Source organism: Pimephales promelas, chromosome 17, assembly GCF_988280905.1.
Source record: "Pimephales promelas chromosome 17, fPimPro1.hap1.1, whole genome shotgun sequence".
NCBI classification, from domain to species: Eukaryota; Metazoa; Chordata; class Actinopteri; order Cypriniformes; family Leuciscidae; genus Pimephales; species Pimephales promelas.
Genome location: NC_142785.1, coordinates 32,268,904 through 32,283,757, shown reverse-complemented (window position 1 = coordinate 32,283,757; position 14,854 = coordinate 32,268,904). Strand labels below are relative to the sequence as shown.

General features: G+C 48.1%; 1 protein-coding gene across 1 annotated transcript in view; it reads left to right on the top strand.

Moving 5' to 3' along the window:
* Positions 1 to 14,854, top strand: part of omc2 (omcin 2) — a 33,686-nt gene that overhangs the window by 15,835 nt on the left and 2,997 nt on the right. Inside the window, exons 25-41 of the mRNA XM_089122390.1 lie at positions 229 to 828; positions 1,105 to 1,734; positions 1,840 to 2,070; positions 2,344 to 2,976; positions 3,067 to 3,144; positions 3,283 to 4,050; positions 4,126 to 4,396; positions 4,505 to 6,366; positions 6,442 to 6,567; positions 6,643 to 7,716; positions 7,900 to 8,313; positions 8,557 to 9,078; positions 9,232 to 9,555; positions 9,799 to 11,091; positions 11,278 to 12,507; positions 12,583 to 14,286; positions 14,362 to 14,622. Of these exons, the coding sequence (XP_088978516.1) occupies positions 229 to 828; positions 1,105 to 1,734; positions 1,840 to 2,070; positions 2,344 to 2,976; positions 3,067 to 3,144; positions 3,283 to 4,050; positions 4,126 to 4,396; positions 4,505 to 6,366; positions 6,442 to 6,567; positions 6,643 to 7,716; positions 7,900 to 8,313; positions 8,557 to 9,078; positions 9,232 to 9,555; positions 9,799 to 11,091; positions 11,278 to 12,507; positions 12,583 to 14,286; positions 14,362 to 14,622 (12,021 nt within the window). The remainder of the gene's footprint in view (positions 1 to 228; positions 829 to 1,104; positions 1,735 to 1,839; positions 2,071 to 2,343; positions 2,977 to 3,066; positions 3,145 to 3,282; positions 4,051 to 4,125; positions 4,397 to 4,504; positions 6,367 to 6,441; positions 6,568 to 6,642; positions 7,717 to 7,899; positions 8,314 to 8,556; positions 9,079 to 9,231; positions 9,556 to 9,798; positions 11,092 to 11,277; positions 12,508 to 12,582; positions 14,287 to 14,361; positions 14,623 to 14,854) is intronic.

Sequence of the window (14,854 nt, the reverse complement as noted above, 5' to 3'; positions counted from 1 at the left end):
AAAGCACCACCCTTGAGACCACAACTGCAGGTACTACTACAGCAGAAAGTACAACCACAGCCACAACAACTCCAGAAAGTACAACAACTGAGATCACAACATCAGAGAGCACCACAACTGTGGGTACCACTACAGCGGAAAGTACCACAAGCGAGATCACAACAACTGAAAGCACCACCCCTGAGACCACAACTGTAGGTACTACTACAGCAGAAATTACAACAACAGCCACAACAACTCCAGAAAGTACAACAACCGAGACCACAACATCAGAGAGCACCACAACTGTGGGTACCACTACAGCGGAAATTACCACAAGTGAGATCACAACAACTGAAAGCACCACCCCTGAGACCACAACTGTAGGTACTACTACAGCAGAAAGTACAACTGCAGCCACAACAATTCCAGAAAGTACAACAACCGAGACGACAACATCAGAGAGCACAACAACTGTGGGTACCACAACAGAAGAAAGCACCACAACTGTGGGTACCACAACAGCGGAAAGTACCACAAGCGAGATCACAACAACTGAAAGCACCACCCCTCAGACCACAACTGTAGGTACTACTACAGCAGAAAGTACAACCACAGCCACAACAACTCCAGAAAGTATAACAACCGAGACCATAACATCAGAGAGCACCACAACTGTGGGTACCACTACAGCGGAAAGTACCACAAGCGAGATCACAACAACTGAAAGCACCACCCCTGAGACCACAACTGTAGGTACTACTACAGCAGAAATTACAACCACAGCCACAACAACTCCAGAAAGTACAACAACCGAGACCACAACATCAGAGAGCACCACAACTGTGGGTACCACTACAGCGGAAATTACCACAAGTGAGATCACAACAACTGAAAGCACCACCCCTGAGACCACAACTGTAGGTACTACTACAGCAGAAAGTACAACTGCAGCCACAACAATTCCAGAAAGTACAACAACCGAGACGACAACATCAGAGAGCACAACAACTGTGGGTACCACAACAGAAGAAAGCACCACAACTGTGGGTACCACAACAGCGGAAAGTACCACAAGCGAGATCACAACAACAGAAAGCACCACCCCTGAGACCACAACTGCAGGTACTACTACAGCAGAAAGTACAACCACAGCCACAACAACTCCAGAAAGTACAACAACCGAGACCACAACATCAGAGAGCACCACAACTGTGGGTACCACTACAGCGGAAAGTACCACAAGCGAGATCACAACAACTGAAAACACCACCCCTGAGACCACAACTGTAGGTACCACTACATCAGAAAGTACAACCACAGCCACAACAACTCCAGAAAGTACAACAACCGAGACGACAACATCAGAGAGCACAACAACTGTGGGTACCACAACAGAAGAAAGCACCACAACTGTGGGTACCACAACAGCGGAAAGTACCACAAGCGAGATCACAACAACAGAAAGCACCACCCCTGAGACCACAACTGCAGGTACTACTACAGCAGAAAGTACAACCACAGCCACAACAACTCCAGAAAGTACAACAACCGAGACCACAACATCAGAGAGCACAACAACTGTGGGTACCACTACAGCGGAAAGTACCACAAGCGAGATCACAACAACTGAAAGCACCACCCTTGAGACCACAACTGCAGGTACTACTACAGCAGAAAGTACAACCACAGCCACAACAACTCCAGAAAGTACAACAACTGAGATCACAACATCAGAGAGCACCACAACTGTGGGTACCACTACAGCGGAAAGTACCACAAGCGAGATCACAACAACTGAAAGCACCACCCCTGAGACCACAACTGTAGGTACTACTACAGCAGAAAGTACAACCACAGCCACAACAACTCCAGAAAGTACAACAACTGAGACCACAACATCAGAGAGCACCACAACTGTGGGTACCACTACAGCGGAAAGTACCACAAGCGAGATCACAACAACAGAAAGCACCACCCTTGAGACCACAACTGCAGGTACTACTACAGCAGAAAGTACAACCACAGCCACAACAACTCCAGAAAGTACAACAACTGAGACCACAACATCAGAGAGCACCACAACTGTGGGTACCACTACAGCGGAAAGTACCACAAGCGAGATCACAACAACTGAAAGCACCACCCCTGAGACCACAACTGTAGGTACTACTACAGCAGAAAGTACAACCACAGCCACAACAACTCCAGAAAGTACAACAACTGAGACCACAACATCAGAGAGCACCACAACTGTGGGTACCACTACAGCGGAAAGTACCACAAGCGAGATCACAACAACTGAAAGCACCACCCCTGAGACCACAACTGTAGGTACTACTACAGCAGAAATTACAACCACAGCCACAACAACTCCAGAAAGTACAACAACCGAGACCACAACATCAGAGAGCACAACAACTGTGGGTACCACAACAGAAGAAAGCACCACAACTGTGGGTACCACAACAGCGGAAAGTACCACAAGCGAGATCACAACAACAGAAAGCACCACCCCTGAGACCACAACTGCAGGTACTACTACAGCAGAAAGTACAACCACAGCCACAACAACTCCAGAAAGTACAACAACCGAGACCACAACATCAGAGAGCACCACAACTGTGGGTACCACTACAGCGGAAAGTACCACAAGCGAGATCACAACAACTGAAAACACCACCCCTGAGACCACAACTGCAGGTACTACTACAGCAGAAAGTACAACCACAGCCACAACAACTCCAGAAAGTACAACAACCGAGACCACAACATCAGAGAGCACAACAACTGTGGGTACCACAACAGAAGAAAGCACCACAACTGTGGGTACCACAACAGCGGAAAGTACCACAAGCGAGATCACAACAACTGAAAGCACCACCCCTCAGACCACAACTGTAGGTACTACTACAGCAGAAAGTACAACCACAGCCACAACAACTCCAGAAAGTACAACAACCGACACCACAACATCAAAGAGCACCACAACTGTGGGTACCACAACAGCGGAAAGTACCACAAGCGAGATCACAACAACTGAAAGCACCACCCCTGAGACCACAACTGCAGGTACTACTACAGCAGAAAGTACAACCACAGCCACAACAACTCCAGAAAGTACAACAACTGAGATCACAACATCAGAGAGCACCACAACTGTGGGTACCACTACAGCGGAAAGCACCACAACTGTGGGTACCACAACAGCGGAAAGTACCACAAGCGAGATCACAACAACAGAAAGCACCACCCTTGAGACCACAACTGCAGGTACTACTACAGCAGAAAGTACAACCACAGCCACAACAACTCCAGAAAGTACAACAACTGAGATCACAACATCAGAGAGCACCACAACTGTGGGTACCACTACAGCGGAAAGTACCACAAGCGAGATCACAACAACTGAAAGCACCACCCCTGAGACCACAACTGTAGGTACTACTACAGCAGAAATTACAACAACAGCCACAACAACTCCAGAAAGTACAACAACCGAGACCACAACATCAGAGAGCACCACAACTGTGGGTACCACTACAGCGGAAATTACCACAAGTGAGATCACAACAACTGAAAGCACCACCCCTGAGACCACAACTGTAGGTACTACTACAGCAGAAAGTACAACTGCAGCCACAACAATTCCAGAAAGTACAACAACCGAGACGACAACATCAGAGAGCACAACAACTGTGGGTACCACAACAGAAGAAAGCACCACAACTGTGGGTACCACAACAGCGGAAAGTACCACAAGCGAGATCACAACAACTGAAAGCACCACCCCTCAGACCACAACTGTAGGTACTACTACAGCAGAAAGTACAACCACAGCCACAACAACTCCAGAAAGTATAACAACCGAGACCATAACATCAGAGAGCACCACAACTGTGGGTACCACTACAGCGGAAAGTACCACAAGCGAGATCACAACAACTGAAAGCACCACCCCTGAGACCACAACTGTAGGTACTACTACAGCAGAAATTACAACCACAGCCACAACAACTCCAGAAAGTACAACAACCGAGACCACAACATCAGAGAGCACCACAACTGTGGGTACCACTACAGCGGAAATTACCACAAGTGAGATCACAACAACTGAAAGCACCACCCCTGAGACCACAACTGTAGGTACTACTACAGCAGAAAGTACAACTGCAGCCACAACAATTCCAGAAAGTACAACAACCGAGACGACAACATCAGAGAGCACAACAACTGTGGGTACCACAACAGAAGAAAGCACCACAACTGTGGGTACCACAACAGCGGAAAGTACCACAAGCGAGATCACAACAACAGAAAGCACCACCCCTGAGACCACAACTGCAGGTACTACTACAGCAGAAAGTACAACCACAGCCACAACAACTCCAGAAAGTACAACAACCGAGACCACAACATCAGAGAGCACCACAACTGTGGGTACCACTACAGCGGAAAGTACCACAAGCGAGATCACAACAACTGAAAACACCACCCCTGAGACCACAACTGTAGGTACCACTACATCAGAAAGTACAACCACAGCCACAACAACTCCAGAAAGTACAACAACCGAGACGACAACATCAGAGAGCACAACAACTGTGGGTACCACAACAGAAGAAAGCACCACAACTGTGGGTACCACAACAGCGGAAAGTACCACAAGCGAGATCACAACAACAGAAAGCACCACCCCTGAGACCACAACTGCAGGTACTACTACAGCAGAAAGTACAACCACAGCCACAACAACTCCAGAAAGTACAACAACCGAGACCACAACATCAGAGAGCACAACAACTGTGGGTACCACTACAGCGGAAAGTACCACAAGCGAGATCACAACAACTGAAAGCACCACCCTTGAGACCACAACTGCAGGTACTACTACAGCAGAAAGTACAACCACAGCCACAACAACTCCAGAAAGTACAACAACTGAGATCACAACATCAGAGAGCACCACAACTGTGGGTACCACTACAGCGGAAAGTACCACAAGCGAGATCACAACAACTGAAAGCACCACCCCTGAGACCACAACTGTAGGTACTACTACAGCAGAAAGTACAACCACAGCCACAACAACTCCAGAAAGTACAACAACTGAGACCACAACATCAGAGAGCACCACAACTGTGGGTACCACTACAGCGGAAAGTACCACAAGCGAGATCACAACAACAGAAAGCACCACCCTTGAGACCACAACTGCAGGTACTACTACAGCAGAAAGTACAACCACAGCCACAACAACTCCAGAAAGTACAACAACTGAGACCACAACATCAGAGAGCACCACAACTGTGGGTACCACTACAGCGGAAAGTACCACAAGCGAGATCACAACAACTGAAAGCACCACCCCTGAGACCACAACTGTAGGTACTACTACAGCAGAAAGTACAACCACAGCCACAACAACTCCAGAAAGTACAACAACTGAGACCACAACATCAGAGAGCACCACAACTGTGGGTACCACTACAGCGGAAAGTACCACAAGCGAGATCACAACAACTGAAAGCACCACCCCTGAGACCACAACTGTAGGTACTACTACAGCAGAAATTACAACCACAGCCACAACAACTCCAGAAAGTACAACAACCGAGACCACAACATCAGAGAGCACAACAACTGTGGGTACCACAACAGAAGAAAGCACCACAACTGTGGGTACCACAACAGCGGAAAGTACCACAAGCGAGATCACAACAACAGAAAGCACCACCCCTGAGACCACAACTGCAGGTACTACTACAGCAGAAAGTACAACCACAGCCACAACAACTCCAGAAAGTACAACAACCGAGACCACAACATCAGAGAGCACCACAACTGTGGGTACCACTACAGCGGAAAGTACCACAAGCGAGATCACAACAACTGAAAACACCACCCCTGAGACCACAACTGCAGGTACTACTACAGCAGAAAGTACAACCACAGCCACAACAACTCCAGAAAGTACAACAACCGAGACCACAACATCAGAGAGCACAACAACTGTGGGTACCACAACAGAAGAAAGCACCACAACTGTGGGTACCACAACAGCGGAAAGTACCACAAGCGAGATCACAACAACTGAAAGCACCACCCCTCAGACCACAACTGTAGGTACTACTACAGCAGAAAGTACAACCACAGCCACAACAACTCCAGAAAGTACAACAACCGAGACCATAACATCAGAGAGCACCACAACTTTGGGTACCACTACAGCGGAAAGTACCACAAGCGAGATCACAACAACTGAAAGCACCACCCCTGAGACCACAACTGTAGGTACTACTACAGCAGAAATTACAACCACAGCCACAACAACTCCAGAAAGTACAACAACCGAGACCACAACATCAGAGAGCACCACAACTGTGGGTACCACTACAGCGGAAATTACCACAAGTGAGATCACAACAACTGAAAGCACCACCCCTGAGACCACAACTGTAGGTACTACTACAGCAGAAAGTACAACTGCAGCCACAACAATTCCAGAAAGTACAACAACCGAGACGACAACATCAGAGAGCACAACAACTGTGGGTACCACAACAGAAGAAAGCACCACAACTGTGGGTACCACAACAGCGGAAAGTACCACAAGCGAGATCACAACAACTGAAAACACCACCCCTGAGACCACAACTGTAGGTACCACTACATCAGAAAGTACAACCACAGCCACAACAACTCCAGAAAGTACAACAACCGAGACCATAACATCAGAGAGCACCACAACTTTGGGTACCACTACAGCGGAAAGTACCACAAGCGAGATCACAACAACTGAAAGCACCACCCCTGAGACCACAACTGTAGGTACTACTACAGCAGAAATTACAACCACAGCCACAACAACTCCAGAAAGTACAACAACCGAGACCACAACATCAGAGAGCACCACAACTGTGGGTACCACTACAGCGGAAATTACCACAAGTGAGATCACAACAACTGAAAGCACCACCCCTGAGACCACAACTGTAGGTACTACTACAGCAGAAAGTACAACTGCAGCCACAACAATTCCAGAAAGTACAACAACCGAGACGACAACATCAGAGAGCACAACAACTGTGGGTACCACAACAGAAGAAAGCACCACAACTGTGGGTACCACTACAGCGGAAAGTACCACAAGCGAGATCACAACAACTGAAAACACCACCCCTGAGACCACAACTGTAGGTACCACTACATCAGAAAGTACAACCACAGCCACAACAACTCCAGAAAGTACAACAACCGAGACGACAACATCAGAGAGCACAACAACTGTGGGTACCACAACAGAAGAAAGCACCACAACTGTGGGTACCACAACAGCGGAAAGTACCACAAGCGAGATCACAACAACTGAAAGCACCACCCCTGAGACCACAACTGCAGGTACTACTACAGCAGAAAGTACAACCACAGCCACAACAACTCCAGAAAGTACAACAACCGAGACCACAACATCAGAGAGCACCACAACTGTGGGTACCACTACAGCGGAAAGTACCACAAGCGAGATCACAACAACTGAAAGCACCACCCTTGAGACCACAACTGCAGGTACTACTACAGCAGAAAGTACAACCACAGCCACAACAACTCCAGGAAGTACAACAACTGAGATCACAACATCAGAGAGCACCACAACTGTGGGTACCACTACAGCGGAAAGTACCACAAGCGAGATCACAACAACTGAAAGCACCACCCTTGAGACCACAACTGCAGGTACTACTACAGCAGAAAGTACAACCACAGCCACAACAACTCCAGGAAGTACAACAACTGAGATCACAACATCAGAGAGCACCACAACTGTGGGTACCACTACAGCGGAAAGTACCACAAGCGAGATCACAACAACTGAAAGCACCACCCCTGAGACCACAACTGTAGGTACTACTACAGCAGAAAGTACAACCACAGCCACAACAACTCCAGAAAGTACAACAACTGAGACCACAACATCAGAGAGCACCACAACTGTGGGTACCACTACAGCGGAAAGTACCACAAGCGAGATCACAACAACAGAAAGCACCACCCTTGAGACCACAACTGCAGGTACTACTACAGCAGAAAGTACAACCACAGCCACAACAACTCCAGAAAGTACAACAACTGAGACCACAACATCAGAGAGCACCACAACTGTGGGTACCACTACAGCGGAAAGTACCACAAGCGAGATCACAACAACTGAAAGCACCACCCCTGAGACCACAACTGTAGGTACTACTACAGCAGAAAGTACAACCACAGCCACAACAACTCCAGAAAGTACAACAACTGAGACCACAACATCAGAGAGCACCACAACTGTGGGTACCACTACAGCGGAAAGTACCACAAGCGAGATCACAACAACTGAAAGCACCACCCCTGAGACCACAACTGTAGGTACTACTACAGCAGAAATTACAACCACAGCCACAACAACTCCAGAAAGTACAACAACCGAGACCACAACATCAGAGAGCACCACAACTGTGGGTACCACTACAGCGGAAAGTACCACAAGCGAGATCACAACAACTAAAAGCACCACCCTTGAGACCACAACTGCAGGTACTACTACAGCAGAAAGTACAACCACAGCCACAACAACTCCAGAAAGTACAACAACCGAGACGACAACATCAGAGAGCACAACAACTGTGGGTACCACAACAGAAGAAAGCACCACAACTGTGGGTACCACAACAGCGGAAAGTACCACAAGCGAGATCACAACAACTGAAAGCACCACCCCTGAGACCACAACTGTAGGTACTACTACAGCAGAAAGTACAACCACAGCCACAACAACTCCAGAAAGTACAACAACCGAGACCATAACATCAGAGAGCACCACAACTGTGGGTACCACTACAGCAGAAAGTACCACAAGCGAGATCACAACAACTGAAAGCACCACCCCTGAGACCACAACTGTAGGTACTACTACAGCAGAAAGTACAACTGCAGCCACAACAACTCCAGAAAGTACAATAACCGAGACCACAACATCAGAAAGCACAACAACTGTGGGTACCACAACAGAAGAAAGCACCACAACTGTGGGTACCACAACACCAGAAAGTACCACAAGCGAGATCACAACAACAGAAAGCACCACCCCCGAGACCACAACTGCAGGTACTACTACAGCAGAAAGTACAACCACAGCCACAACAACTCCAGAAAGTACAACAACCGACACCACAACATCAGAGAGCACCACAACTGTGGGTACCACAACAGCGGAAAGTACCACAAGCGAGATCACAACAACTGAAAGCACCACCCCTGAGACCACAACTGCAGGTACTACTACAGCAGAAAGTACAACCACAGCCACAACAACTCCAGAAAGTACAACAACTGAGACCACAACATCAGAGAGCACCACAACTGTGGGTACCACTACAGCGGAAAGTACCACAAGCGAGATCACAACAACTGAAAGCACCACCCCTGAGACCACAACTGTAGGTACTACTACAGCAGAAAGTACAACCACAGCCACAACAACTCCAGAAAGTACAACAACTGAGACCACAACATCAGAGAGCACCACAACTGTGGGTACCACTACAGCGGAAAGTACCACAAGCGAGATCACAACAACTGAAAGCACCACCCCTGAGACCACAACTGTAGGTACTACTACAGCAGAAATTACAACCACAGCCACAACAACTCCAGAAAGTACAACAACCGAGACCACAACATCAGAGAGCACCACAACTGTAGGTACCACTACAGCGGAAAGTACCACAAGCGAGATCACAACAACTGAAAGCACCACCCCTGAGACCACAACTTTAGGTACTACTACAGCAGAAAGTACAACCACAGCCACAACAACTCCAGAAAGTACAACAACTGAGACCACAACATCAGAGAGCACCACAACTGTGGGTACCACTACAGCGGAAAGCACCACAACTGTGGGTACCACAACAGAAGAAAGCACCACAACTGTGGGTACCACTACAGCGGAAAGTACCACAAGTGAGATCACAACAACTGAAAGCACCACCCCTGAGACCACAACTGTAGGTACTACTACAGCAGAAAGTACAACTGCATCCACAACAACTCCAGAAAGTACAACAACCGAGACCACAACATCAGAGAGCACAACAACTGTGGGTGCCACTACAGCGGAAAGTACCACAAGCGAGATCACAACAACTGAAAGCACCACCCTTGAGACCACAACTGCAGGTACTACTACAGCAGAAAGTACAACCACAGCCACAACAACTCCAGAAAGTACAACAACCGAGACGACAACATCAGAGAGCACAACAACTGTGGGTACCACAACAGAAGAAAGCACCACAACTGTGGGTACCACAACAGCGGAAAGTACCACAAGCGAGATCACAACAACTGAAAGCACCACCCCTGAGACCACAACTGTAGGTACTACTACAGCAGAAAGTACAACCACAGCCACAACAACTCCAGAAAGTACAACAACCGAGACCATAACATCAGAGAGCACCACAACTGTGGGTACCACTACAGCAGAAAGTACCACAAGCGAGATCACAACAACTGAAAGCACCACCCCTGAGACCACAACTGTAGGTACTACTACAGCAGAAAGTACAACTGCAGCCACAACAACTCCAGAAAGTACAATAACCGAGACCACAACATCAGAGAGCACAACAACTGTGGGTACCACAACAGAAGAAAGCACCACAACTGTCGGTACCACAACACCAGAAAGTACCACAAGCGAGATCACAACAACAGAAAGCACCACCCCTGAGACCACAACTGCAGGTACTACTACAGCAGAAAGTACAACCACAGCCACAACAACTCCAGAAAGTACAACAACCGACACCACAACATCAGAGAGCACCACAACTGTGGGTACCACAAAAGCGGAAAGTACCACAAGCGAGATCACAACAACTGAAAGCACCACCCCTGAGACCACAACTGCAGGTACTACTACAGCAGAAAGTACAACCACAGCCACAACAACTCCAGAAAGTACAACAACTGAGATCACAACATCAGAGAGCACCACAACTGTGGGTACCACTACAGCGGAAAGCACCACAACTGTGGGTACCACAACAGCGGAAAGTACCACAAGCGAGATCACAACAACTGAAAGCACCACCCCTCAGACCACAACTGTAGGTACTACTACAGCAGAAAGTACAACTGCAGCCACAACAATTCCAGAAAGTACAACAACCGAGACGACAACATCAGAGAGCACAACAACTGTGGGTACCACAACAGAAGAAAGCACCACAACTGTGGGTACCACAACAGCGGAAAGTACCACAAGCGAGATCACAACAACAGAAAGCACCACCCCTGAGACCACAACTGCAGGTACTACTACAGCAGAAAGTACAACCACAGCCACAACAACTCCAGAAAGTACAACAACCGAGATCACAACATCAGAGAGCACCACAACTGTGGGTACCACTACAGCGGAAAGTACCACAAGCGAGATCACAACAACTGAAAACACCACCCCTGAGACCACAACTGTAGGTACCACTACATCAGAAAGTACAACCACAGCCACAACAACTCCAGAAAGTACAACAACCGAGACCACAACATCAGAGAGCACAACAACTGTGGGTACCACAACAGAAGAAAGCACCACAGCTGTGGGTACCACAACAGCGGAAAGTACCACAAGCGAGATCACAACAACTGAAAGCACCACCCCTCAGACCACAACTGTAGGTACTACTACAGCAGAAAGTACAACCACAGCCACAACAACTCCAGAAAGTACAACAACCGAGACCATAACATCAGAGAGCACCACAACTGTGGGTACCACTACAGCGGAAAGTACCACAAGCGAGATCACAACAACTGAAAGCACCACCCCTGAGACCACAACTGTAGGTACTACTACAGCAGAAATTACAACCACAGCCACAACAACTCCAGAAAGTACAACAACCGAGACCACAACATCAGAGAGCACCACAACTGTGGGTACCACTACAGCGGAAATTACCACAAGTGAGATCACAACAACTGAAAGCACCACCCCTGAGACCACAACTGTAGGTACCACTACATCAGAAAGTACAACCACAGCCACAACAACTCCAGAAAGTACAACAACCGAGACGACAACATCAGAGAGCACAACAACTGTGGGTACCACAACAGAAGAAAGCACCACAACTGTGGGTACCACAACAGCGGAAAGTACCACAAGCGAGATCACAACAACTGAAAGCACCACCCCTGAGACCACAACTGCAGGTACTACTACAGCAGAAAGTACAACCACAGCCACAACAACTCCAGAAAGTACAACAACCGAGACCACAACATCAGAGAGCACCACAACTGTGGGTACCACTGCAGCGGAAAGTACCACAAGCGAGATCACAACAACTGAAAGCACCACCCTTGAGACCACAACTGCAGGTACTACTACAGCAGAAAGTACAACCACAGCCACAACAACTCCAGAAAGTACAACAACTGAGACCACAACATCAGAGAGCACCACAACTGTGGGTACCACTACAGCGGAAAGTACCACAAGCGAGATCACAACAACAGAAAGCACCACCCTTGAGACCACAACTGCAGGTACTACTACAGCAGAAAGTACAACCACAGCCACAACAACTCCAGAAAGTACAACAACTGAGACCACAACATCAGAGAGCACCACAACTGTGGGTACCACTACAGCGGAAAGTACCACAAGCGATATCACAACAACTGAAAGCACCACCCCTGAGACCACAACTGTAGGTACTACTACAGCAGAAAGTACAACCACAGCCACAACAACTCCAGAAAGTACAACAACTGAGACCACAACATCAGAGAGCACCACAACTGTGGGTACCACTACAGCGGAAAGTACCACAAGCGAGATCACAACAACTGAAAGCACCACCCCTGAGACCACAACTGTAGGTACTACTACAGCAGAAATTACAACCACAGCCACAACAACTCCAGAAAGTACAACAACCGAGACCACAACATCAGAGAGCACCACAACTGTGGGTACCACTACAGCGGAAAGTACCACAAGCGAGATCACAACAACTAAAAGCACCACCCTTGAGACCACAACTGCAGGTACTACTACAGCAGAAAGTACAACCACAGCCACAACAACTCCAGAAAGTACAACAACCGAGACGACAACATCAGAGAGCACAACAACTGTGGGTACCACAACAGCGGAAAGTACCACAAGCGAGATCACAACAACTGAAAGCACCACCCCTGAGACCACAACTGTAGGTACTACTACAGCAGAAAGTACAACCACAGCCACAACAACTCCAGAAAGTACAACAACCGAGACCATAACATCAGAGAGCACCACAACTGTGGGTACCACTACAGCAGAAAGTACCACAAGCGAGATCACAACAACTGAAAGCACCACCCCTGAGACCACAACTGTAGGTACTACTACAGCAGAAAGTACAACTGCAGCCACAACAACTCCAGAAAGTACAATAACCGAGACCACAACATCAGAGAGCACAACAACTGTGGGTACCACAACAGAAGAAAGCACCACAACTGTGGGTACCACAACACCAGAAAGTACCACAAGCGAGATCACAACAACAGAAAGCACCACCCCTGAGACCACAACTGCAGGTACTACTACAGCAGAAAGTACAACCACAGCCACAACAACTCCAGAAAGTACAACAACCGACACCACAACATCAGAGAGCACCACAACTGTGGGTACCACAACAGCGGAAAGTACCACAAGCGAGATCACAACAACTGAAAGCACCACCCCTGAGACCACAACTGCAGGTACTACTACAGCAGAAAGTACAACCACAGCCACAACAACTCCAGAAAGTACAACAACTGAGATCACAACATCAGAGAGCACCACAACTGTGGGTACCACTACAGCGGAAAGCACCACAACTGTGGGTACAACTACAGCGGAAAGTACCACAAGCGAGATCACAACAACTGAAAGCACCACCCCTGAGACCACAACTGTAGGTACTACTACAGCAGAAAGTACAACCACAGCCACAACAACTCCAGAAAGTACAACAACCGACACCACAACATCAGAGAGCACCACAACTGTGGGTACCACAACAGCGGAAAGTACCACAAGCGAGATCACAACAACTGAAAGCACCACCCCTGAGACCACAACTGCAGGTACTACTACAGCAGAAAGTACAACCACAGCCACAACAACTCCAGAAAGTACAACAACTGAGATCACAACATCAGAGAGCACCACAACTGTGGGTACCACTACAGCGGAAAGCACCACAACTGTGGGTACCACAACAGCGGAAAGTACCACAAGCGAGATCACAACAACAGAAAGCACCACCCTTGAGACCACAACTGCAGGTACTACTACAGCAGAAAGTACAACCACAGCCACAACAACTCCAGAAAGTACAACAACTGAGATCACAACATCAGAGAGCACCACAACTGTGGGTACCACTACAGCGGAAATTACCACAAGTGAGATCACAACAACTGAAAGCACCACCCCTGAGACCACAACTGTAGGTACTACTACAGCAGAAATTACAACCACAGCCACAACAACTCCAGAAAGTACAACAACCGAGACCACAACATCAGAGAGCACCACAACTGTGGGTACCACTACAGCGGAAATTACCACAAGTGAGATCACAACAACTGAAAGCACCACCCCTGAGACCACAACTGTAGGTACTACTACAGCAGAAAGTACAACTGCAGCCACAACAATTCCAGAAAGTACAACAACCGAGACGACAACATCAGAGAGCACAACAACTGTGGGTACCACAACAGAAGAAAGCACCACAACTGTGGGTACCACAACAGCGGAAAGTACCACAAGCGA